This window comes from Procambarus clarkii, chromosome 44 (genome assembly GCF_040958095.1).
Source record: "Procambarus clarkii isolate CNS0578487 chromosome 44, FALCON_Pclarkii_2.0, whole genome shotgun sequence".
Taxonomy (NCBI): domain Eukaryota; kingdom Metazoa; phylum Arthropoda; class Malacostraca; order Decapoda; family Cambaridae; genus Procambarus; species Procambarus clarkii.
This window is the reverse complement of record NC_091193.1, coordinates 34652035-34678743: the sequence shown is the minus strand read 5'-3', so window position 1 is coordinate 34678743 and position 26709 is coordinate 34652035. Positions and strand designations below refer to the sequence as shown.

General features: G+C 44.3%; 1 protein-coding gene across 1 annotated transcript in view; it reads right to left on the bottom strand.

The window, feature by feature from the left end:
• The window catches only part of LOC138350220 (zinc finger protein 724-like), a 38579-nt gene extending 13443 nt beyond the window's left edge, over positions 1-25136 (bottom strand). The window contains exons 1-2 of the mRNA XM_069300569.1: positions 25056-25136; positions 24287-24530 (exon numbers count right to left, since the gene is read on the bottom strand). Coding sequence (XP_069156670.1) covers positions 24287-24530; positions 25056-25136 — 325 coding nt within the window. The remainder of the gene's footprint in view (positions 1-24286; positions 24531-25055) is intronic.
• Positions 25137-26709: the final 1573 nt, after the last annotated feature.

The window sequence follows — 26709 nt, the reverse complement described above, 5'->3', positions numbered from 1 at the left end:
AAGAATTTAAAACAAAAGGATCAATGCATAAATGTTCGTAATAAGGCAAATCGGACACTTGGATTTATTAATCGCAGCGTTAGTAACAAGACACCTGGTGTGGTTCTCAAGCTATATCTTGCTCTAGTTAGGCCCCATTTAGATTATGCAGTTCAGTTTTGGTCGCCATATTATAGAATGGATATAAATTCACTTGAACGTGTCCAGCGTAGGATGACTAAGTTAATTCCCCAAATTAGAAATCTTTCATATGAAGAAAGATTAACAAAGCTTAAGTTGCATTCACTGGAAAGGCGAAGAGTTAGGGGTGACATGATAGAGGTTTACAAGTGGATGAATGGACATAACCGGGGGGATATTAATAGGGTATTAAAAGTATCAACACAGGACAGAACACGAAACAATGGGTATAAATTGGATAAGTTTAGATTTAGGAGGGACTTGGGTAAGTACTGGTTCAGTAACAGGGTTGTTGATTTGTGGAACCAATTGCCGCGTAACATTGTGGAGGTGGGGTCCCTCGATTGTTTCAAGCACGGGTTGGACAAGTATATGAGTGGGATTGGGTGGTTATAGAATAGGAGCTGCCTCGTATGGGCCAATGGGCCTTCTGCAGTTACCTTTGTTCTTATGTTCTTATGTTCTTATGTTGCGACTCAATTATTAATTTATGTTTTTCAAGATGAAGACGAATTTTATTTGCTATTATAGATTCGAGTAACTTTCCCACAATAGACGTTAGGCTAATTGGTCGATAGTTAGACGCAAGTGATCTATCTCCTTTCTTAAAAACTGGTATCACATTAGCAACTTTCCAAAACTCTGGCACTCTGCCTGACTCTATTGATTTATTAAATATGGTTGACAGTGGGTCACAAAGCTCCTCTTTGCATTCTTTAAGCACCCTAGCAAACACTTCATCCGGCCCTGGGGATTTGTTTGGTTTGAGTTTTACTATTTGTTTAAGAACATCCTCCCTGGTAACTGCTAAACTCGTCAACCTGTCCTCGTCCCCACCCACATAGACTTGTTCGGCTGAAGGCATATTGTTAAGTTCCTCTTTAGTAAATACAGATACAAAATATTTATTAAAAATACTACTCATCTCTTCATCACTATCTGTTATTTGACCTGTCTCAGTTTTTAATGAACATAAGAACATAAGAACAAAGGTAACTGCAGAAGGCCTATTGGCCCATACGAGGCAGCTCCTATTCTATAACCACCCAATCCCACTCATATACTTGTCCAACCCGTGCTTGAAACAATCGAGGGACCCCACCTCCACAATGTTACGCGGCAATTGGTTCCACAAATCAACAACATAAGAACATAAGAACATAAGAACAAAGGTAACTGCAGAAGGCCTATTGGCCCATACGAGGCAGCCCCTATTCTATAACCACCCAATCCCACTCATATACTTGTCCAACCCGTGCTTGAAACAATCGAGGGACCCCACCTCCACAATGTTACGCGGCAATTGGTTCCACAAATCAACAACCCTGTTACTGAACCAGTATTTACCCAAGTCTTTCCTAAATCTAAACTTATCCAATTTATATCCATTGTTTCGTGTTCTGCCCTGTGTTGATACTTTTAATACCCTATTAATATCCCCCCGGTTATGTCCATTCATCCACTTGTAAACCTCTATCATGTCACCCCTAACTCTTCGCCTTTCCAGTGAATGCAACTTAAGCTTTGTTAATCTTTCTTCATATGAAAGATTTCTAATTTGGGGAATTAACTTAGTCATCCTACGCTGGACACGTTCAAGTGAATTTATATCCATTCTATAATATGGCGACCAAAACTGAACTGCATAATCTAAATGGGGCCTAACTAGAGCATGATATAGCTTGAGAACCACACCAGGTGTCTTGTTACTAACGCTGCGATTAATAAATCCAAGTGTCCGATTTGCCTTATTACGAACATTTATGCATTGATCCTTTTGTTTTAAATTCTTACTAATCATAACTCCCAGATCCCTTTCGCAATCCGACTTCGCAATCACAACACCATCTAGCTCGTATCTTGTAACTCTATCATCATTACCTAACCTCAGAACTTTACATTTATCAGCATTAAACTGCATCTGCCAATCCTTTGACCATTTCAAAACCCTATCTAGATCAACTTGAAGTGATAGTGAGTCCTCCTCCGAATTAATTTCCCTACCGATTTTCGTATCATCGGCAAATTTGCAAATGTTGCTACTCAAACCTGAATCTAAATCATTTATATATATTATAAACAACAGAGGTCCCAGGACAGAGCCTTGAGGCACTCCACTTACAACATTTTCCCACTCTGACTTGATTCCATTTATACTAACTCTCTGTTTCCTTTGGTATAGCCATGCCCTAATCCAGCTTAATATAGCACCCCCAATACCATGAGACTCTATTTTTTTAATCAGTCTTTCATGTGGCACTGTATCAAAAGCTTTGCTAAAGTCAAGGTATACAACATCGCAATCCTTACCACTATCAACTGCCTCAACAATGCTAGAATAAAAAGATAACAAATTTGTTAAACATGAACGGCCATTTATAAAACCATGTTGCGACTCAATTATTAATTTATGTTTTTCAAGATGAAGACGAATTTTATTTGCTATTATAGATTCGAGTAACTTTCCCACAATAGACGTTAGGCTAATTGGTCGATAGTTAGACGCAAGTGATCTATCTCCTTTCTTAAAAACTGGTATCACATTAGCAACTTTCCAAAACTCTGGCACTCTGCCTGACTCTATTGATTTATTAAATATGGTTGACAGTGGGTCACAAAGCTCCTCTTTGCATTCTTTAAGCACCCTAGCAAACACTTCATCCGGCCCTGGGGATTTGTTTGGTTTGAGTTTTACTATTTGTTTAAGAACATCCTCCCTGGTAACTGCTAAACTCGTCAACCTGTCCTCGTCCCCACCCACATAGACTTGTTCGGCTGAAGGCATATTGTTAAGTTCCTCTTTAGTAAATACAGATACAAAATATTTATTAAAAATACTACTCATCTCTTCATCACTGTCTGTTATTTGACCTGTCTCAGTTTTTAATGGACCTATCCTTTCCCTAGTCTTAGTACGATATAACTGAAAAAACCCTTTAGGATTTGTCTTTGCTTGCCCAGCTATGCGAACTTCATAGTTTCTTTTTGCTTTCCTTATCTCTTTTTTAACATTTCTAACCAGTTGTACGAATTCCTGTTCTAAAGTGACCTCCCCATTTTTAATCCTTTTGTACCAAGCTCTCTTTTTACCTATAAGGTTCTTCAAATTCTTTGTTATCCACTTTGGGTCATTAGTATACGATCTATTCAATTTGTATGGTATACTACGTTCCTGTGCTTTGTTTAGAATATTCTTAAATAAGTTATATATTGAATCCACATCGAAATCCCCATTTAAGTCACCTATCGCTGGGTTCATGTCTCGCTCCAAGACCGGCCCACACCCCATACCCAAGCCTTTCCAATCAATTTGACCCAAAAAATTTCTTAGGCTATTAAAATCAGCTTTTCGAAAATCTGGCACTTTAACAGAATTTTCTCCTACTGGTCTATTCCATTCTATGGTAAATCTGATTTCTTTGTGATCACTGCTCCCTAGCTCACTCCCTATTTCGATGTCATTAATTTGCGTTTCCCTGTTAGTTAACACTAAATCTAAAATATTATTTTCCCGTGTTGGTTCCTTAATGTGTTGCGTAAGAAAGCAATCGTCAATTAATTCTAGAAAATCTTCTGCTTCACTATTCCCTGTTTTGTTCAACCAGTTTATTCCGCTAAAATTAAAGTCACCCATGACATAAATACTGTTAGATCTAGATGCTCTAGATATTTCATCCCATAGATGCTTTGCTTCCATTCTGTCTAAATTTGGTGGCCTATATATTACTCCTATTATAATATTATTAGCTTTTTCGTTTAATTCAATCCAAATAGTTTCTGTGTGTGGCTCTGTTTTGATTCCCTCTTTGAGACTACATTTCAAATTGTCCCTAACATATATGGCTACTCCACCTCCTCGTCTAATATATCTATCTGTGTGAAATAGTTTAAATCCATATATTTGGTATTCAGCTAATAGTTCTCTATTTTCTACATTCATCCACGTTTCGGTAAGTGCAATAATATCTATTTTTTCTGTGCAGACAAGAGCATTTAATTCGTTAATTTTATTTCTTAGACTTCTACTGTTAGTGTAATATACCCTAAGTGAATTGTTATTTTGCGGACCTTCTCTTTCCCTGATCGTTTTGCCAATTCCTTTCTCCCACAAACACATACTTTTATTACCTCCTTCCTCCAAATCAATTCCCATACCTCTATCTACTAACAGTTTAAACCCAAACAAACACCTCTAACCACTTCTTCTAGCGAGTTCGCAACAGCAACAACCCCAGCTCTCGATAGATGCACCCCATCACGAGCATACATTTCATTTCTTCCATAGAAGTGTTCCCAGTTGTCTATGAAAGATATTGCATTTGATTTGCAATATCTTTCCAGCCGGCAATTGACACCAAGTGCCCTCGATATCCATTCATTTCCCACTCCCTTTCTTGGAAGAATGCCACATATGATCGGGATTCCTCCCTTGCTCCTAACTAACTCTATGGCTGTTTTATACCTCTGAATGAGTTCCTCACTCCTGACTCGACCAACATCATTTCCTCCCACGCTAATGCAAATAATGGGATTGTTCCCATTACCAGCCATAATATCATTCATGTTGTTTATAATATCACCAATGCCAGCTCCGGGATAGCAAACCCTTAACCTGTTCCCCCTATCTCTAGCACAAAACGTTCTATCCAAATACCTTATCTGGGAATCTCCCACAACTAATGTTTGCTTAGGTACTTCCTTTACTTTCTGAGGGGCCTGCGCTTCCTTTCTCTTCGTTGCTTTCCCTTTTGCGCGATCCACAGTCTCTCCACAGCACTCGTCCTCCAAAACGTCAAATGAATTTGAAGTTGCTATGGCGTTTGAAGGCGGCTTTATCAAAGTCTTCTTAAGGCCCCTGTCTTTCGCAACTCTCCAAGACGAGGTCCCTTTACTGCTGGTCTCCTCCTTCGTTACTTCTCGTTGTTTTTTAAGCTGACGCACCTCCTCCCGCAGAGAGTCCAACTCTGTCCTCAGGGCTCCCACTAGAGTCACCAGGTCCTTCACTACAACTTCCATATTGCTATAACAACACTCGAAGATGCATGTAACGATGGATGTAACGATGGAGGCGGGGTCTCTTGATTGTTTCAAACGTGGGTTGGACATGTTTATGAGTTTCCAAATAGATTGGAAGATCTTGGGTATTGGGTGTTTAAAACAAAATTTAAAACAAAAGGATCAATGCATGAATGTTCGTAATAAGGCGAATAGGACACTGGGATTTATTAATCGAAGCGTTAGTAACAAGACACCTGGTGTGGTTCTTAAGCTATATCTTGCACTGGTTAGGATTATGCAGTTCAGTTTTGGTCGCCGTATTATAGAATGGATATAAAATCATTTGAACGTGTCCAACGTAGGATGACAAAGTTAATTCCCCAAATTAGAAGTCTTTCATATGAAAGATTATTAAAGCTTAAATTGCATTCACTGGAAAGACGAAGAGTTAGGGTATTGGCCCATACGAGGCAGCTGCTATTGGCCCATACGAGGCAGCTGCTATTGGCCCATACGAGGCAGCTGATATTGGCCCATACGAGGCAGCTGCTATTGGCCCATACGAGGCAGCTGCTATTGGCCCATACGAGGCAGCTGCTATTGCCCTATACGAGGCAGCTGCTATTGGCCCATACGAGGCAGCTGCTATTGGCCTATACGAGGCAGCTGCTATTGGCCCATACGAGGCAGCTGCTATTGGCCCATACGAGGCAGCTGCTATTGGCCCATACGAGGCAGCTGCTATTGGCCCATACGAGGCAGCTGCTATTGGCCCATACGAGGCAGCTGCTATTGGCTCCTACGAGGCAGCTGCTATTGGCTCCTACGAGGCAGCTGCTTTTGGCTCCTACGAGGCAGCTGCTATTGGCCCATACGAGGCAGCTGCTATTGGCCCATACGAGGCAGCTGCTATTGGCCCATACGAGGCAGCTGCTATTGGCCCAAACGAGGCAGCTGCTATTGGCCCATACGAGGCAGCTGCTATTGGCCCATACGAGGCAGCTGCTATTGGCCCATACGAGGCAGCTGCTATTGGCCCATACGAGGCAGCTGCTATTATCCCATACGAGGCAGCTGCTATTGGCCCATACGAGGCAGCTGCTATTGGCCCATACGAGGCAGCTGCTATTGGCCCATACGAGGCAGCTGCTATTGGCCCATACGAGGCAGCTGCTATTGGCCCATACGAGGCAGCTGCTATTGGCCCATACGAGGCAGCTGCTATTGGCCCATACGATTCAGCTGCTATTAAGAACATAAGAACATAAGAACAAAGGTAACTGCAGAAGGCCTGTTGGCCCATACGAGGCAGCTCCTATTTATAACCACCCAATCCCACTCATATACTTGTCCAACCCGCGCTTGAAACAATCGAGGGACCCCACCTCCACAATGTTACGCGGCAATTGGTTCCACAAATCAACAACCCTGTTACTGAACCAGTATTTACCCAAGTCTTTCCTAAATCTAAACTTATCCAATTTATACCCATTGTTTCGTGTTCTGTCCTGTGTTGATACTTTTAATACCCTATTAATATCCCCCCGGTTATGTCCATTCATCCACTTGTAAACCTCTATCATGTCACCCCTAACTCTTCGCCTTTCCAGTGAATGCAACTTAAGCTTTGTTAATCTTTCTTCATATGAAAGATTTCTAATTTGGGGAATTAACTTAGTCATCCTACGCTGGACACGTTCAAGTGAATTTATATCCATTCTATAATATGGCGACCAAAACTGAACTGCATAATCTAAATGGGGCCTAACTAGAGCAAGATATAGCTTGAGAACCACACCAGGTGTCTTGTTACTAACGCTGCGATTAATAAATCCAAGTGTCCGATTTGCCTTATTACGAACATTTATGCATTGATCCTTTTGTTTTAAATTCTTACTAATCATAACTCCCAGATCCCTTTCGCAATCCGACTTCGCAATCACAACACCATCTAGCTCGTATCTTGTAACTCTATCATCATTACCTAACCTCAGAACTTTACATTTATCAGCATTAAACTGCATCTGCCAATCCTTTGACCATTTCAATACCCTATCTAGATCAACTTGAAGTGATAGTGAGTCCTCCTCCGAATTAATTTCCCTACCGATTTTCGTATCATCGGCAAATTTGCAAATGTTGCTACTCAAACCTGAATCTAAATCATTTATATATATTATAAACAACAGAGGTCCCAGGACAGAGCCTTGAGGCACTCCACTTACAACATTTTCCCACTCTGACTTGGCCCATACGAGGCAGCTGCTATTGGCCCATACGAGGCAGCTGCTATTGGCCCATACGAGGCAGCTGCTATTGGCCCATACGAGGCATCTGCTATTGGACCATACGAGGCAGCTGCTATTGGCCCATACGAGGCAGTTGCTATTGGCCCATACGAGGCAGCTGCTATTGGCCCATACGAGGCAGCTGCTATTGGCCCATACGAGGCAGCTGCAATTGGCCCATACGAGGCCGCTGCTATTGGCCCATACGAGGCAGCTGCTATTGGACCATACGAGGCAGCTACTATTGGCCTATACGAGGCAGCTGCTATTGGCCCATACGAGGCAGCTGCTATTGGCCCATACGAGGCAGCTGCTATTGGCCCATACGAGGCCGCTGCTATTGGCCCATACGAGGCAGCTGCTATTGGCCCATACGAGGCAGCTGCTATTGGCCCATACAAGGCAGCTGCTATTGGCCCATACGAGGCAGCTACTATTGGCCTATACGAGGCAGCTGCTATTGGCCCATACGAGGCAGCTGCTATTGGCCCATACGAGGCAGCTGCTATTGGCCCATTCGAGGCAGCTGCTATTGGCCCATTCGAGGCAGCTGCTATTGGCCCATTGGCTGTACTGGTTGATGGGAGGCTGTACTGGTTGATGGGAGGCTGTACTGGTTGATGGGAGGCTGTACTGGTTGATGGGAGGCTGTACTGGTTGACGGGAGGCTGTACTGGTTGATGGGAGGCTGTACAGGTTGATGGGAGGCTGTACTGGTTGATGGGAGGCTGTACTGGTTGATGGGAGGTTGTACAGGTTGATGGGAGGCTGTACTGGTTGATGGGAGGCTGTACTGGTTGGGTGGCGGGCTGTACTGGTTGATGGGAGGCTTTACTGGTTGATGGGAGGCTGTACTGGTTGATGGGAGGCTGTACCGGTTGGGTGGCGGGCTGTACTGGTTGATGGGAGGCTGTACTGGTTGATGGGAGGCTGTACTGGTTGATGGGAGGCTGTACTGGTTGATGGGAGACTGTACTGGTTGATGGGAGACTGTACTGGTTGATGGGAGACTGTACTGGTTGATGGGAGACTGTACAACTGTTGATGGGAGACTTATCTGACTGATGGATAACAAAGAATTTGAAGAACCTTATAGGTAAAAAGAGAGCTTGGTACAAAAGGATTAAAAATGGGGAGGTCACTTTAGAACAGGAATTCGTACAACTGGTTAGAAATGTTAAAAAAGAGATAAGGAAAGCAAAAAGAAACTATGAAGTTCGCATAGCAGGGCAAGCAAAGACAAATCCTAAAGGGTTTTTTCAGTTATATCGTACTAAGACTAGGGAAAGGATAGGTCCATTAAAAACTGAGACAGGTCAAATAACAGATAGTGATGAAGAGATGAGTAGTATTTTTAATAAATATTTTGTATCTGTATTTACTAAAGAGGAACTTAACAATATGCCTTCAGCCGAACAAGTCTATGTGGGTGGGGACGAGGACAGGTTGACGAGTTTAGCAGTTACCAGGGAGGATGTTCTTAAACAAATAGTAAAACTCAAACCAAACAAATCCCCAGGGCCGGATGAAGTGTTTGCTAGGGTGCTTAAAGAATGCAAAGAGGAGCTTTGTGACCCACTGTCAACCATATTTAATAAATCAATAGAGTCAGGCAGAGTGCCAGAGTTTTGGAAAGTTGCTAATGTGATACCAGTTTTTAAGAAAGGAGATAGATCACTTGCGTCTAACTATCGACCAATTAGCCTAACGTCTATTGTGGGAAAGTTACTCGAATCTATAATAGCAAATAAAATTCGTCTTCATCTTGAAAAACATAAATTAATAATTGAGTCGCAACATGGTTTTATAAATGGCCGTTCATGTTTAACAAATTTGTTATCTTTTTATTCTAGCATTGTTGAGGCAGTTGATAGTGGTAAGGATTGCGATGTTGTATACCTTGACTTTAGCAAAGCTTTTGATACAGTGCCACATGAAAGACTGATTAAAAAAATAGAGTCTCATGGTATTGGGGGTGCTATATTAAGCTGGATTAGGGCATGGCTATACCAAAGGAAACAGAGAGTTAGTATAAATGGAATCAAGTCAGAGTGGGAAAATGTTGTAAGTGGAGTGCCTCAAGGCTCTGTCCTGGGACCTCTGTTGTTTATAATATATATAAATGATTTAGATTCAGGTTTGAGTAGCAACATTTGCAAATTTGCCGATGATACGAAAATCGGTAGGGAAATTAATTCGGAGGAGGACTCACTATCACTTCAAGTTGATCTAGATAGGGTTTTGAAATGGTCAAAGGATTGGCAGATGCAGTTTAATGCTGATAAATGTAAAGTTCTGAGGTTAGGTAATGATGATAGAGTTACAAGATACGAGCTAGATGGTGTTGTGATTGCGAAGTCGGATTGCGAAAGGGATCTGGGAGTTATGATTAGTAAGAATTTAAAACAAAAGGATCAATGCATAAATGTTCGTAATAAGGCAAATCGGACACTTGGATTTATTAATCGCAGCGTTAGTAACAAGACACCTGGTGTGGTTCTCAAGCTATATCTTGCTCTAGTTAGGCCCCATTTAGATTATGCAGTTCAGTTTTGGTCGCCATATTATAGAATGGATATAAATTCACTTGAACGTGTCCAGCGTAGGATGACTAAGTTAATTCCCCAAATTAGAAATCTTTCATATGAAGAAAGATTAACAAAGCTTAAGTTGCATTCACTGGAAAGGCGAAGAGTTAGGGGTGACATGATAGAGGTTTACAAGTGGATGAATGGACATAACCGGGGGGATATTAATAGGGTATTAAAAGTATCAACACAGGACAGAACACGAAACAATGGATATAAATTGGATAAGTTTAGATTTAGGAAAGACTTGGGTAAATACTGGTTCAGTAACAGGGTTGTTGATTTGTGGAACCAATTGCCGCGTAACATTGTGGAGGTGGGGTCCCTCGATTGTTTCAAGCACGGGTTGGACAAGTATATGAGTGGGATTGGGTGGTTATAGAATAGGAGCTGCCTCGTATGGGCCAATAGGCCTTCTGCAGTTACCTTTGTTCTTATGTTCTTATGTACTGGTTGATTGGAGGCTGTACAGGTTGATGGGAGGCTGTACAGGTTGATGGGAGGCTGTACAGGTTGATGGGAGGCTGTACAGGTTGATGGGAGGCTGTACAGGTTGATGGGAGGCTGTACTGGTTGATGGGAGGCTGTACTGGTTGATGGGAGGCTGTACTGGTTGATCGGAGGCAGTACTGGTTGATGGGAGGCTGTATTGGTTGATCGGAGGCTGTATTGGTTGATGGGAGATTGTACTGGTTGATCGGAGGCTGTATTTGTTGATGGGAGGCTGTACTGGTTGATGGGAGGCTGTACAGGTTGATGGGAGACTGTACAGGCTGCTATTGGCCCATACGAGGCAGCTGCTATTGGCCCATACGAGGCAGCTGCTATTGGCCCATACGAGGCAGCTGCTATTGGCCCATACGAGGCAGCTGCTATTGGCCCATACGAGACAGCTGCTATTGGCCCATACGAGGCAGCTGCTATTGGCCCATACGAGGCAGCTGCTATTGGCCCATACGAGGCCGCTGCTATTGGCCCATACCAGGCAGCTGCTATTGGCCCATACGAGGCAGCTGCTATTGCCCTATACGAGGCAGCTGCTATTGGCCCATACGAGGCAGCTGCTTTTGGCCCATACGAGGCAGCTGCTATTGGCCCATACGAGGCAGCTGCTATTGGCCCATACGAGGCAGCTGCTATTGGCCCATACGAGGCAGCTGCTATTGGCCCATTCGAGGCAGCTGCTATTGGCCCATTGGCTGTACTGGTTGATGGGAGGCTGTACTGGTTGATGGGAGGCTGTACTGGTTGATGGGAGGCTGTACTGGTTGATGGGAGGCTGTACTGGTTGACGGGAGGCTGTACTGGTTGATGGGAGGCTGTACAGGTTGATGGGAGGCTGTACTGGTTGATGGGAGGCTGTACTGGTTGATGGGAGGCTGTACAGGTTGATGGGAGGCTGTACTGGTTGATGGGAGGCTGTACTGGTTGGGTGGCGGGCTGTACTGGTTGATGGGAGGCTTTACTGGTTGATGGGAGGCTGTACTGGTTGGTGGGAGGCTGTACCGGTTGGGTGGCGGGCTGTACTGGTTGATGGGAGGCTGTACTGGTTGATGGGAGGCTGTACTGGTTGATGGGAGGCTGTACTGGTTGATGGGAGACTGTACTGGTTGATGGGAGACTGTACTGGTTGATGGGAGACTGTACTGGTTGATTGGAGGCTGTACAGGTTGATGGGAGGCTGTACAGGTTGATGGGAGGCTGTACAGGTTGATGGGAGGCTGTACAGGTTGATGGGAGGCTGTACTGGTTGATGGGAGGCTGTACTGGTTGATGGGAGGCTGTACTGGTTATTGGGAGGCTGTACTGGTTGAAGGGAGGCTGTACAGGTTGATGGGAGACTGTACAGGTTGATGGGAGGCTGTACAGGTTGATGGGAGACTGTACAGGTTGATGGGAGACTGTACTGGTTGATGGGAGGCTGTACAGGTTGATGGGAGGCTGTACTGGTTGATGGGAGACTGTACAGGTTATTGGAGGCTGTACAGGTTGACGGGAGGCTGTACAGGTTGATGGGAGGCTGTACTGGTTATTGGGAGGCTGTACTGGTTGAAGGGAGGCTGTACAGGTTGATGGGAGGCTGTAATGGTTATTGGGAGGCTGTACTGGTTGAAGGGAGGCTGTACAGGTTAATGGGAGGCTGTACAGGTTGATGGGAGGCTGTACTGGTTGATGGGAGGCTGTACAGGTTGATGGGAGGCTGTACAGGTTGATGGGAGGCTGTATAGGTTGATGGGAGGCTGTACAGGTTGATGGGAGACTGTACAGGTTGATGGGAGACTGTACAGGTTGATGGGAGACTGTACAGGTTGATGGGAGGCTGTACTGGTTGATGGGAGGCTGTACTGGTTGATCGGAGGCTGTATTGGTTGATGGGAGGCTGTACTGGTTGATGGGAGGCTGTACAGGTTGATGGGAGACTGTACTGGTTGGGTGGCGGGCTGTACTGGTTGATGGGAGGCTGTACACGTTTATGGGAGGCTGTACTGGTTGATGGGAGGCTGTACACGTTTATGGGAGGCTGTACTGGTTGATGCGAGGCTGTACTGGTTGATGGGAGGCTGTATAGGTTTGATGGGAGGCTGTACTGGTTGATGGGAGGCTGTACTGGTTGATGGGAGGCTGTACTGGTTGATGGGAGGCTGTACTGGTTGATGGGAGGCTGTACTGGTTGATGGGAGGCTGTACTGGTTGATGGGAGGCTGTACTGGTTGATGGGAGGCTGTACTGGTTGATGGGAGGCTGTACAGGTTGATGGGAGGCTGTACAGGTTGATGGGAGGCTGTACTGGTTGATGGGAGGCTGTACTGGTTGATGGGAGGCTGTACTGGTTGATGGGAGGCTGTACAGGTTGATGGGAGGCTGTACAGGTTGATGGGAGGCTGTACAGGTTGATGGGAGGCTGTACTGGTTGATGGGAGGCTGTACTGGTTGATGGGCGGCTGTACTGGTTATTGGGAGGCTGTACTGGTTGAAGGGAGGCTGTACAGGTTGATGGGAGACTGTACAGGTTGATGGGAGGCTAAGAAATTTTTTGGGTCAAATTGATTGGAAAGGCTTGGGTATGGGGTGTGGGCCGGTCTTGGAGCGAGACATGAACCCAGCGATAGGTGACTTAAATGGGGATTTCGATGTGGATTCAATATATAACTTATTTAAGAATATTCTAAACAAAGCACAGGAACGTAGTATACCATACAAATTGAATAGATCGTATACTAATGACCCAAAGTGGATAACAAAGAATTTGAAGAAAATTATAGGTAAAAAGAGAGCTTGGTACAAAAGGATTAAAAATGGGGAGGTCACTTTAGAACAGGAATTCGTACAACTGGTTAGAAATGTTAAAAAAGAGATAAGGAAAGCAAAAAGAAACTATGAAGTTCGCATAGCAGGGCAAGCAAAGACAAATCCTAAAGGGTTTTTTCAGTTATATCGTACTAAGACTAGGGAAAGGATAGGTCCATTAAAAACTGAGACAGGTCAAATAACAGATAGTGATGAAGAGATGAGTAGTATTTTTAATAAATATTTTGTATCTGTATTTACTAAAGAGGAACTTAACAATATGCCTTCAGCCGAACAAGTCTATGTGGGTGGGGACGAGGACAGGTTGACGAGTTTAGCAGTTACCAGGGAGGATGTTCTTAAACAAATAGTAAAACTCAAACCAAACAAATCCCCAGGGCCGGATGAAGTGTTTGCTAGGGTGCTTAAAGAATGCAAAGAGGAGCTTTGTGACCCACTGTCAACCATATTTAATAAATCAATAGAGTCAGGCAGAGTGCCAGAGTTTTGGAAAGTTGCTAATGTGATACCAGTTTTTAAGAAAGGAGATAGATCACTTGCGTCTAACTATCGACCAATTAGCCTAACGTCTATTGTGGGAAAGTTACTCGAATCTATAATAGCAAATAAAATTCGTCTTCATCTTGAAAAACATAAATTAATAATTGAGTCGCAACATGGTTTTATAAATGGCCGTTCATGTTTAACAAATTTGTTATCTTTTTATTCTAGCATTGTTGAGGCAGTTGATAGTGGTAAGGATTGCGATGTTGTATACCTTGACTTTAGCAAAGCTTTTGATACAGTGCCACATGAAAGACTGATTAAAAAAATAGAGTCTCATGGTATTGGGGGTGCTGTATTAAGCTGGATTAGGGCATGGCTATACCAAAGGAAACAGAGAGTTAGTATAAATGGAATCAAGTCAGAGTGGAAAAATGTTGTAAGTGGAGTGCCTCAAGGCTCTGTCCTGGGACCTCTGTTGTTTATAATATATATAAATGATTTAGATTCAGGTTTGAGTAGCAACATTTGCAAATTTGCCGATGATACGAAAATCGGTAGGGAAATTAATTCGGAGGAGGACTCACTATCACTTCAAGTTGATCTAGATAGGGTTTTGAAATGGTCAAAGGATTGGCAGATGCAGTTTAATGCTGATAAATGTAAAGTTCTGAGGTTAGGTAATGATGATAGAGTTACAAGATACGAGCTAGATGGTGTTGTGATTGCGAAGTCGGATTGCGAAAGGGATCTGGGAGTTATGATTAGTAAGAATTTAAAACAAAAGGATCAATGCATAAATGTTCGTAATAAGGCAAATCGGACACTTGGATTTATTAATCGCAGCGTTAGTAACAAGACACCTGGTGTGGTTCTCAAGCTATATCTTGTTCTAGTTAGGCCCCATTTAGATTATGCAGTTCAGTTTTGGTCGCCATATTATAGAATGGATATAAATTCACTTGAACGTGTCCAGCGTAGGATTACTAAGTTAATTCCCCAAATTAGAAATCTTTCATATGAAGAAAGATTAACAAAGCTTAAGTTACAGTTGATAGTGGTAAGGATTGCGATGTTGTATACCTTGACTTTAGCAAAGCTTTTGATACAGTGCCACATGAAAGACTGATTAAAAAAATAGAGTCTCATGGTATTGGGGGTGCTATATTAAGCTGGATTAGGGCATGGCTATACCAAAGGAAACAGAGAGTTAGTATAAATGGAATCAAGTCAGAGTGGGAAAATGTTGTAAGTGGAGTGCCTCAAGGCTCTGTCCTGGGACCTCTGTTGTTTATAATATATATAAATGATTTAGATTCAGGTTTGAGTAGCAACATTTGCAAATTTGCCGATGATACGAAAATCGGTAGGGAAATTAATTCGGAGGAGGACTCACTATCACTTCAAGTTGATCTAGATAGGGTTTTGAAATGGTCAAAGGATTGGCGGATGCAGTTTAATGCTGATAAATGTAAAGTTCTGAGGTTAGGTAATGATGATAGAGTTACAAGATACGAGCTAGATGGTGTTGTGATTGCGAAGTCGGATTGCGAAAGGGATCTGGGAGTTATGATTAGTAAGAATTTAAAACAAAAGGATCAATGCATAAATGTTCGTAATAAGGCAAATCGGACACTTGGATTTATTAATCGCAGCGTTAGTAACAAGACACCTGGTGTGGTTCTCAAGCTATATCTTGCTCTAGTTAGGCCCCATTTAGATTATGCAGTTCAGTTTTGGTCGCCATATTATAGAATGGATATAAATTCACTTGAACGTGTCCAGCGTAGGATGACTAAGTTAATTCCCCAAATTAGAAATCTTTCATATGAAGAAAGATTAACAAAGCTTAAGTTGCATTCACTGGAAAGGCGAAGAGTTAGGGGTGACATGATAGAGGTTTACAAGTGGATGAATGGACATAACCGGGGAGATATTAATAGGGTATTAAAAGTATCAACACAGGACAGAACACGAAACAATGGATATAAATTGGATAAGTTTAGATTTAGGAAAGACTTGGGTAAATACTGGTTCAGTAACAGGGTTGTTGATTTGTGGAACCAATTGCCGCGTAACATTGTGGAGGTGGGGTCCCTCGATTGTTTCAAGCACGGGTTGGACAAGTATATGAGTGGGATTGGGTGGTTATAGAATAGGAGCTGCCTTGTATGGGCCAATAGGCCTTCTGCAGTTACCTTTGTTCTTATGTTCTTATGTTCTTAAGTTGCATTCACTGGAAAGGCGAAGAGTTAGGGGTGACATGATAGAGGTTTACAAGTGGATGAATGGACATAACCGGGGGGATATTAATAGGGTGTTGAAAGTGTCAACACAGGACAGAACACGAAACAATGGATATAAATTGGATAAGTTTAGATTTAGGAAAGACTTGGGTAAATACTGGTTCAGTAACAGGGTTGTTGATTTGTGGAACCAATTGCCGCGTAACATTGTGGAGGTGGGGTCCCTCGATTGTTTCAAGCACGGGTTGGACAAGTATATGAGTGGGATTGGGTGGTTATAGAATAGGAGCTGCCTCGTATGGGCCAATAGGCCTTCTGCAGTTACCTTTGTTCTTATGTTCTTATGGGAGGCTGTACAGGTTGATGGGAGACTGTACAGGTTGATGGGAGACTGTACTGGTTGATGGGAGGCTGTACAGGTTGATGGGAGGCTGTACTGGTTGATGGGAGACTGTACAGGTTGATGGGAGGCTGTACAGGTTGACGGGAGGCTGTACAGGTTGATGGGAGGCTGTACTGGTTATTGGGAGGCTGTACTGGTTGAAGGGAGGCTGTACAGGTTGATGGGAGGCTGTAATGGTTATTGGGAGGCTGTACTGGTTGAAGGGAGGCTGTACAGGTTGATGGGAGGCTGTACAGGTTGATGGGAGGCTGTACTGGTTGATGGGAGGCTGTACAGGTTGATGGGAGGCTGTACAGGTTGATGGGAGGCTGTACAGGTTGATGGGAGGCTGTACAGGTTGATGGGAGACTGTACAGGTTGATGGGAGACTGTACAGGTTGATGGGAGGCTGTACTGGTTGATGGGAGGCTGTACTGGTTGATGGGAGGCTGTACTGGTTGATCGGAGGCTGTATTGGATGATGGGAGGCTGTACTGGTTGATGGGAGGCTGTACAGGTTGATGGGAGACTGTACTGGTTGGGTGGCGGGCTGTACTGGTTGATGGGAGGCTGTACACGTTTATGGGAGGCTGTACTAGTTGATGGGAGGCTGTACACGTTTATGGGAGGCTGTACTGGTTGATGCGAGGCTGTACTGGTTGATGGGAGGCTGTACAGGTTTGATGGGAGGCTGTACTGGTTGATGGGAGGCTGTACTGGTTGATGGGAGGCTGTACTGGTTGATGGGAGGCTGTACTGGTTGATGGGAGGCTGTACTGGTTGATGGGAGGCTGTACTGGTTGATGGGAGGCTGTACTGGTTGATGGGAGGCTGTACAGGTTGATGGGAGGCTGTACAGGTTGATGGGAGGCTGTACTGGTTGATGGGAGGCTGTACTGGTTGATGGGAGGCTGTACTGGTTGATGGGAGGCTGTACAGGTTGATGGGAGGCTGTACTGGTTGATGGGAGGCTGTACCGGTTGATGGGAGGCTGTACTGGTTGATGGGAGGCTGTACTGGTTGATGGGAGGCTGTACTGGTTGATGGGAGGCTGTACAGGTTGATGGGAGGCTGTACAGGTTGATGGGAGGCTGTACAGGTTGATGGAAGGCTGTACTGGTTGATGGGAGGCTGTACTGGTTGATGGGAGGCTGTACAGGTTGATGGGAGGCTGTACAGGTTGATGGAAGGCTGTACTGGTTGATGGGAGGCTGTACTGTTTGATGGGAGGCTGTACTGGTTGATGGGAGGCTGTACTGGTTGATGGGAGGCTGTACAGGTTGATGGGAGGTTGTACTGGTTGATGGGAGGCTGTACAGGTTGATGGGAGGCTGTACTGGTTGATGGGAGGCTGTACAGGTTGATGGGAGGCTGTACAGGTTGATGGGAGGCTGTACAGGTTGATGGAAGGCTGTACTGGTTGATGGGAGGCTGTACTGGTTGATGGGAGGCTGTACTGGTTGATGGGAGGCTGTACAGGTTGATGGGAGGCTGTACAGGTTGATGGAAGGCTGTACTGGTTGATGGGAGGCTGTACTGGTTGATGGGAGGCTGTACTGGTTGATGGGAGGCTGTACTGGTTGATGGGAGGCTGTACAGGTTGATGGGAGGTTGTACTGGTTGATGGGAGGCTGTACAGGTTGATGGGAGGCTGTACAGGTTGATGGGAGGTTGTACAGGTTGATGGGAGGCTTTACAGGTTGATGGGAGGCTGTACTGGTTGATGGGAGGCTGTACTGGTTGATGGGAGGCTGTACTAGTTGATGATAACGAGAACAGTATCTCCAACCTTTATGACTTGTTCCTTTGCACGTTGGTCATGAGCAATTTTCATTTTGCCCTTGGCTAGTGCATCCTTCTGAGCGAGACGTTTATCCGTTACCTCGGCTGGCATGACGGGTAGTGCGATTCTCATAGGACGTCCAAATAAAAGTTCACCAGGCAACTTGCCCAGTGTTCCATGTGGTGTTGCACGGTAGTTCCTGAGAAAAGCATACATAGCTTGTTCCCAGGATCGTCCTTCGGCATGAGCACAGAGTACCGCTTTCATGAGAGGTTGCATGACTCTCTCAACTTCTCCATTTGCTTGAGGATGTAGTGGCATCACACGGCGGTGTTTGAATCCAATATGCTCAGCAAAGTTGACGAAGTCTTGTCCATTGAATGGCGGTACATTGTCCGTCTTGACAACTTCAGGAATGCCAAAATTTGAGAAGATCTTGTCGAGTTTCGGGATGACAGCCTTTGCAGATGTGGAAGTGATGATTTCTACTTCTGGATAACGTGAGTGATCATCAATGACTACCATCAAGTACTCTCCAGTTGGTAGCGGTCCGCAGAAGTCCATCGATACTTCCGTCCATGGTGCAGCAGGTAGTGGTGAAGGTTGTAGAGGTGTTGATCTTGAAGTATCCACTGCAGCTTGGCAAGGGACACAGGCATCATGCATGTCCTTTGCTTGACGATCAATGCCAAGAAACCACACCTTTTCTCGTAGCAGCTGTTTGGTCCTAACAAGACCTTGGTGTCCTTGATGTGCAAGCTTCAGAGCACGTTGCTGGAGAACAGCTGGAATGACAATACGAGTACCTCGCAGCACAGTGTCGCGTTGTTGCGTAACACTTAATTCTGTCTGGATGCGTTTAAGTCCTCTGAACGCATCTTGGTCAACTCCTGAGGGTGGGATGCGTGGAAACTTTTTCTTAGTCAATGCATCCACTGTTGCTTGCAGAGTTGGGTCCTCTAGTGTTGCAGTACGGATTTCATCATGAGTGAGAGCCTTAGGGACTGCATCACAGGTTACAGAGTGTACATATTCCTCGGCAACTTGCTGATGCTTGGTGATGGTGAAACTGTTGGCAGGATGTCGACTGATGTAATCAGCGGGATTGCCTGCACCCGGCTTGTATTTCACTGTAAAGTTGTATGATTGCAGACGAAGAGCCCATCTCTCAATGCGAGCTGGTGGTTTGGACTTTGGATTATTGAAGATGGTCTCCAACGGTTTGTGGTCACTGACTATCGTGGTGAAGGGTGCACCAAGCAGATACACATTGAAGTGTTCACAGCTCCATACAAGAGCAAGAGCTTCCTTCTCTGTCTGACTGTATCGTTGCTCAACATCTGTGAGAGAACGGCTGGCGTAGCCAATTACTACTTTGGAATCTGGTTGACCAGGTTTGTGTTGGGCTAAAACAGCACCTAAACCAACAGGACTAGCATCCACCGTTAACTCAGTGTCCATTGATGGATCAAAGTATGCAGCAGTCGCATTCTCTACTAGTGCATCTTTCACAGCATCAAATGCATTTTGCTCGATATCGCTCCAGTACCATGATGCATTTTTTCTTCAGCTCACGTAGAGGCTTCGTAATGGTAGCAAAATCTGGAATGAAGCGAGAACAGTAGTTTGCCATTCCTAGAAAACTATGTACTTCAGTTGACGTTGAAGGAGGTGCAGCATTCTTGATATCTGCAACTTTCTTAGGATCCGGAGACAGACCTTTGTCACTAAGTACATGTCCAAAGAATTCAATTTTATGTTGATTGAACTTACACTTTGCTCGGCTTAACGTCAGATTCTTTTCTCGTATGCGTTGCAATGTTGCACGAAGAGCTTTGTCGTGTTCAGCTTGGGTACGGCCATAAACAATGATGTCATTAGACATGTTGTCAGCATTAGGTATGTCTTGCAATACCTGGCTGATGATGTGCTGGAATACCTCAGCAGCACTGTTGATACCAAAACTCAGGCGCTTGTACCTATACAGACCTCGATGTGTCGTAAACGTTGTGATGAATCGACTCTCATCATCAAGTTCAAGCTGATGATAGCCCTTGTTTAAATCTAACTTGCTGAATACAGTTGCACCATTCAAGCGGTAGATCATATCATCTACAGTGGGTGTAGGATGGCGTTCACGCATTATTGCCTTGTTGGGAACACGCATGTCCACACAAATGCGTATCTCATCTGGATTCTTCGGCTTTGGTGGAGTGACAATTGGGCTTACCCATGGTGTTGGGCCTGTTACTGGTTCAATGATATCTAGCTCCATCAGCCTATCCAGTTCGGCATCGACTTTCTTGTGAGTTTGGAATGGTTGTCGGCGATGTGGTTGGGCAACTGGAATTACATCTGGGTTGATATGCACATGTACTTTGCTATCAGTATAACAACCTATGGATTTAAATCGATCAGAAAATTCAGCAACAATAGCATCAACATTGTTTGCAGATTCCACTGCTACAGCATTAGAAAGCTGAAGTAGCCCCAATTTGGTTGAAGTCTTGTAACTGAGTAAAGACTCCTTTGCATTCCTAACATGGAATGTATTAATGAGCATTGCATTCTTTGACTTAATCTCTGCAGTGAAAGTTTCAATCAATGGCAAGGCTACCTTTGAAGCATAGGCAGTGGCTTTACCATTGTATTTTTCTAGCTTTGGGAACTGTTTTTTAAATTTTTTATAGTGGCACTCAGCAATGGTGTCAATGTTTGATCCAGTGTCAATAAGAACTTTGAGACAAATACCAGCAATGTATACTATAGTCTCTGGGTTGTTTGGAAGATCATTCCATTCTGTGATTGCTTGTACTCCATGAGTATAATCACATTCACTGTCATCTGAGTCTGGTTGTAATGAAATGTTGTCTTGTACATTGTTAACATTCTGGATATGAGGTGCAATATTGTGTTTACCACCTCGACCCCTATGACCTGATCCTCGTACAGTGCTTTTATTCACTGACTGTGGTTTCTTTAGTGCGGAACGACACATAGCACCAAAATGACCTAGTTTTCCACACTCTTAACACTTCTTACCTTGAGCAGGACAAACATTATCTTGGTGTGGGTAGTCTCCTCCACAATTGTAACATTTATTGTTGACACCCTCTGATGTGAGTCGTTGTGACTGCTTGAGTCTTGTTCCATGACTCCAGTTGTGATGTGGTTCTCGGCTCAATTTACTGTTAGGTTTGCCATGATATCTTCTTTGATTACGATGTCCTCCCTGAACCTTACGTACCTCATCACTGTTAGTAACAGTGGCAGAACCGTTGTTGGCACTGCACTCATGACACGAGCATCACGTGCAGCATCTTCCATTCGACGAGCCATATCCAGTATCTTGGTAAGAGAACTGTCATCATCAACAAGTTCTAGAGCTCTTCGACGGAGACGTGTAGATGAGCATGTTTCAATTATTTGCCGTTTGATTTCTTTGTCAATATCAGCAAACTCACAATGGGCTGCTAAACCCTGCAGACGTGTGTGGTATTGATCAACGGTTTCATTAGAGAGTTGTCTGGCTCTCCTGAAATGCATAATTTCCATTGCAGTATTTTGCCTTGGTTTGAAATGCTCTGTTAGTTTGGCTTTGGCAATGTCATAATCTTTGGCACCACCAGTGTCATTCAGTGTGTCAAAGATGTCACAAACTCTCTCACCTGCATAATGAAGTAGAAAGGCACGCTTTCTTTCAGCACTTTTGATGTCAGAAACTATCAACAAATTTTCAAACCTTTTAAGCCATTTGACCCACCTCTGTGACAGGTTTGTCTGATCACAGTCAGGATCAAATGCAGGAACCTGAGGTATATTTGCCATTTTTACTGAATAAATGTAACTTATCACTTAAAATGTTCCTCAGAATATTAAACACTTACTGCACTGTGTATGTTAGTCAAGAATTCACTGTAATTACTTTAATTTTGCAAAGCACACAAGCATTTTAATGCAAAAGTTCACAACAGTGCACAATATAGCAGCAACTGACTTCTTACCTAGCCCTTGTGTACATGTGTTGTTCCTACTCACAGCAGCACAGCAGTTGGCACAGCAGTTGGTGCAGCAGTCGGTGCAGCAGTCGGTGCAGCAGTCGGTGCAGCAGTCGGTACAGCAGTCAGTTCAGTGTGAAGAATTTTGTAGCAAGGAGCGTCGTTTCGTAACCAAAACATCAGATTTTGTATACATCAAAGCGTCGTTTCGTACACGGCGTCGGCAGATTCCTTAGAACACAGCTTCTTCAGTCAGCACATAGCTTGGGGTAGCACATAGCATTGGTTAGCACATAGCATTGGGTATGGTGCTCACAGCACGACTTCTCCTTCCTCTTCTGGGCGAGACAGCATGCTCCTTCCTTGTTTGAAGTTGAACAAAATACCTGCGTTCCCAGTTCATCCTCGTCGCCACTGTGGTGTTTGTGTGTTACTGAGGAAGTCTTGGTTGTAGGGTTGATGTAAAGTCATGACTTGGTTACTGACTTTAATACGTATATACACAATTACATGACTAGCTGCTTCCAAGCTTGGCGGGCGTCCTGTATGCTCTGTTTACCTTCCCTGGCGTCTGCTCCGCCACACATAGAAAACGGATGGTACCATTTTCTGTGAACATGACAATAGCCTGAGTGATAATCTACAATAGCCTTGAGATCTCTGAGCCTCTATACTGACGACAAAGTCTGAATACAACAGGTCCATACAGTGGCACCTCAAGGCCAAGTTATTTGAATCTATTTACATAGTCAAGCTGGGATCTATCAGACAGTTACATCTTTACATCTTACGAACAGCAGCTCCTTGCCCGGGTCCCAACCACTTGAGCTGGACGGTAGAGCGACGGTCTCGCTTCATGCAGGTCGATGTTCAATTCCCGGCCGTCCAAGTGGTTGGGAATCATCCCCCCCCCCCATCCAGTCCCATCCCAAATCCTTATCCTGACCCCTTTTAAGTGCTATATAGTCATTATGGCTTGGCACTTTTCCCCTGATAATTCCCTTCCCTTCCCCCTTGCCTGGGTGGGAGCCGATTTAGTATGTTTCATCTGCCGAGATGACTAAACCTAGGTCCTGACACGAGTTTAATACAGAGTTAAGAGTGTTCTGCGTGCTGGCATACCCAGTGGTGTGTATCTTATCAGCAACATAGGATTTGTTTTGGCATGGAAATTCCTGCACGTGCCCGTCTGGCTGGCACACTAAATGTTGCTTGTTTCTGTTTTACTTAGGCGGAGTATTTATGACTCGTATGATCGCTTCAGTGAGGTTTTGTCCCCATGTGTAAAAACTTCTGCTCTGTTCAATCTAAGTTGAAATCTTATTGGGTTTGCAACTGTGCACAGTGTTAGATAATGCAGCATAGCTAATCATGTGCACGTTGTGTTTGTTCGGAACAGTTTAACAGCGTGTTTAAGATATTTAATAATTTAGGACTGAGGACACCTCCCTGTGGGGTACCTAGTTAGAAGTCTCTTGTTACATAACTCTGCCCCTGGAAAAACACATGACTTCCTGTTGGATAAGGGACCCCTAATCCAACAAAGAAGCCGACCACCCATATTCATTCTCGCAAGCTCACTTAAGATAACATGTCGGTTTGCAATATCAAAGGCAGACTTGAGATCTAGGAAGGTGGTATATAATTTCAGTGTGCAGGGTAAGAAAGGTGGTGATGCAATGATGCACACTCCTTCCATGCATCATTGCACCACCACCATGATATATAGCTCCTTCAGATACATAGCTATATATCTGGGGGGGGGGGGATAACATTGTTCTTATTCTATGGAGGAGACTTAAGGATCACACTCGAATGTTTTGTAAATGCAGCTAATAAGGGAAATTGGGCAGAACGTATTATCTTGATTTAACTTGGTAATTGGAATGATTATACTGTTGGTCAAAGAGATAGGAAGTTCCTCAGTTACATAGCTCATATTATATATCTCAAGAATGGGATTTCCTGGTACTAGAGGAAGCAAACAAAATGCCATAAGTGGTGCCATCCTCATCAGGTGACGTGGCATACCTTTGCTCAGGGCGAAAAAAAACTCTGTAAATGGCACGTTGCATTCATCTTCCTTGTGGTTCATGAAGTCAACGAGCCTTTCTAGATCTCCGTAACCAACATTTAATCTGATTATGATCTGGGGGAAGATTATTGAAGCTAGAGGTGGTTGCCCAAGCATCGACAACCTCGTTTGCTCTGTGTAGAGGGTGAGGGTGTGACACTTGAACGATCTTATCGCCTTTGAATATTCTTCCATGCCTGGCTGAGGGGAGTGTGAGAATTTAGACTTCACAAGTGTCCCAGTTATCTTGCCCGAGCTCTGCCATGCGCTCCTTCGCCTTGGCTTGGGCTTTCTGAAAGAGCTTGAGCATTGCTGGCGTACGTGTTTCCCTATATGCAAGTCCAACTGTTTAGAAGTGCATTTCTAAGTACGCAGTTTAGGGTCATTGTAATAGACATGGTGTTTATTACTTTTCATATCGTTCCGACCACTGGTTGGTGCGGAGGGCCGACTTAAAGGGTCAGCGAACATCTGAATGTTCTGTACTAGATCGTCGTTAAGTATCTCGACTGTGGAGGGATCATAAGTGCTGTAACACTGACACATGAGCGACAGTCTTTACGTCGAGCAGGAGAAACACTGAGCCGTTTGCGTTTAAAAATTACCACCATGCAGGATGGTATTTCAGATACAGAGTAGTCAATCTAGGATGATCTGACATCGTTTTTTCTGACATCTTTTATAACATTTGATATTGTGACATGTTACAATAGATGTGGACCAGACCTGAGTGACGTTGAAACCAACACAGAGGTCTAGAATGCCTCCAGAAGTGTGGAGGTTCAAGGTCGCCCACAATCTGCACATCTTGGTAACTATTTAGTAGCGACAGCAGTTGATTCCCATTCCCGTTTCTGAAGCGAGAGCCGCCAATGTCCTTGTGTCTAGCATTGTCGTCACCAAGAATGATTGTGGGCTCTGCTTGAGCGCAGGCCGGAAGATCAATATAATTTAACTCTCCTGCTGGAGCATACAGATTAAATACATTGAGGATAGAGTTGCCCACATAAGTACTCGCTATATAATATTCTTGCCCCTCAGTTTGCTTTTCTCGAAGTTGATGGGGTAGGGATTGTTTGATTTATAGAATGAAAGAGTTACTGGACCTGAGGGAGTAAGAAACAAATGAGAGCCATTTTGAGGGCGAGGTTCTTGCAGGAACTCTAGACTCCTGGAGACTTACAATATTGGTGTGTTCAGTTGTTACTTTATGATGTAAATTACAGAACTTCTTTTGACGGATGCAATGTTCCAGCTTAGGATGGATAACTCATTTGTACATTTCAAAAGCATTATATAGATTTATATTATTAGTCCACTTAATATATATTATCACTAGATACAACTCCAGGAACATTTCTTAGCATATTACCAATGTCCCATTTGCCTCTAATTGTCTAGTACATATCTAAAAAAAAAGAGTGTACAAGAGTTGTTACATTCTTGTACAGCCACTAGTACCGTAGCGTTTCGGGCAGGTCCCTGGAATACGACCCCCCCCCCCCTTCCCGCCGCGAAGAATTTTTTTTACAACCAAGTACCCATTTTACTGTTGAGTTAAACAGAGGCTACAGTTAAGGATTTGCGCCCAGTAAATCCTCCCCGGCCAGGATACGAACCCATGACAAAGCGCTCGCGGAACGCCAGGTGAGTGTCTTACCACTACACCACGGAGACTGGGACTTTATAGATGAAAAGGCAAACAAAGTCGATCCAATATCTTAGCACAGCTTTGGCAGTTAACCATCGTGGAAGGGCTCCTCTACACAAGCATTCCAGATCACTGGATGTTTCACCTGATTGGCAAGGGAGCACATGTTTGGAGGGTTCAGGGGTGGAAGGAGGGGTATCTTCTTGAGTTATCTTGAGATGATTTCGGGGCTTGTAAGTGTCCCCGCAACCCGGTCCTCGACCAGGCCTCCACCCCCAGGAAGCTGCCCGTGACAGCTGACTAACACTTAGGTACCTATTTTACTGCTAAATAACAGGGGCATAGGGTGAAAAACTCTGCCCATTGTTTCTCGCCGGCGCCCGGGATCGAACCCGGGACCACAGGATCACAAGACCAGCGTGCTGTCCGCTCGGCCGACCGGTTCCCGGGGTAGGGGGAAGGAGGGAGGCAGTCCATGCTTAAAAGTTCCCTCATGCCCGTGAGCAGCTCTGCAATGTTGCTCATGGATTTTCTCTCATATCGGAGCTGCTCTTTAAGCTGCTCCGTCTCCTGCTGTGACTGGTGCTGGTGTTCCTGCCACAGTTCACGATGGTCAGCATCGGCTTGATCAGTGGAGCGACCCAGTGGCGAGTTGATATGGAGGCTGATGTTGCTGTCCGTCTCAGCTTGATCCTGTTGCTTATCTCCCAACTTCCAGTTGACTGGGGT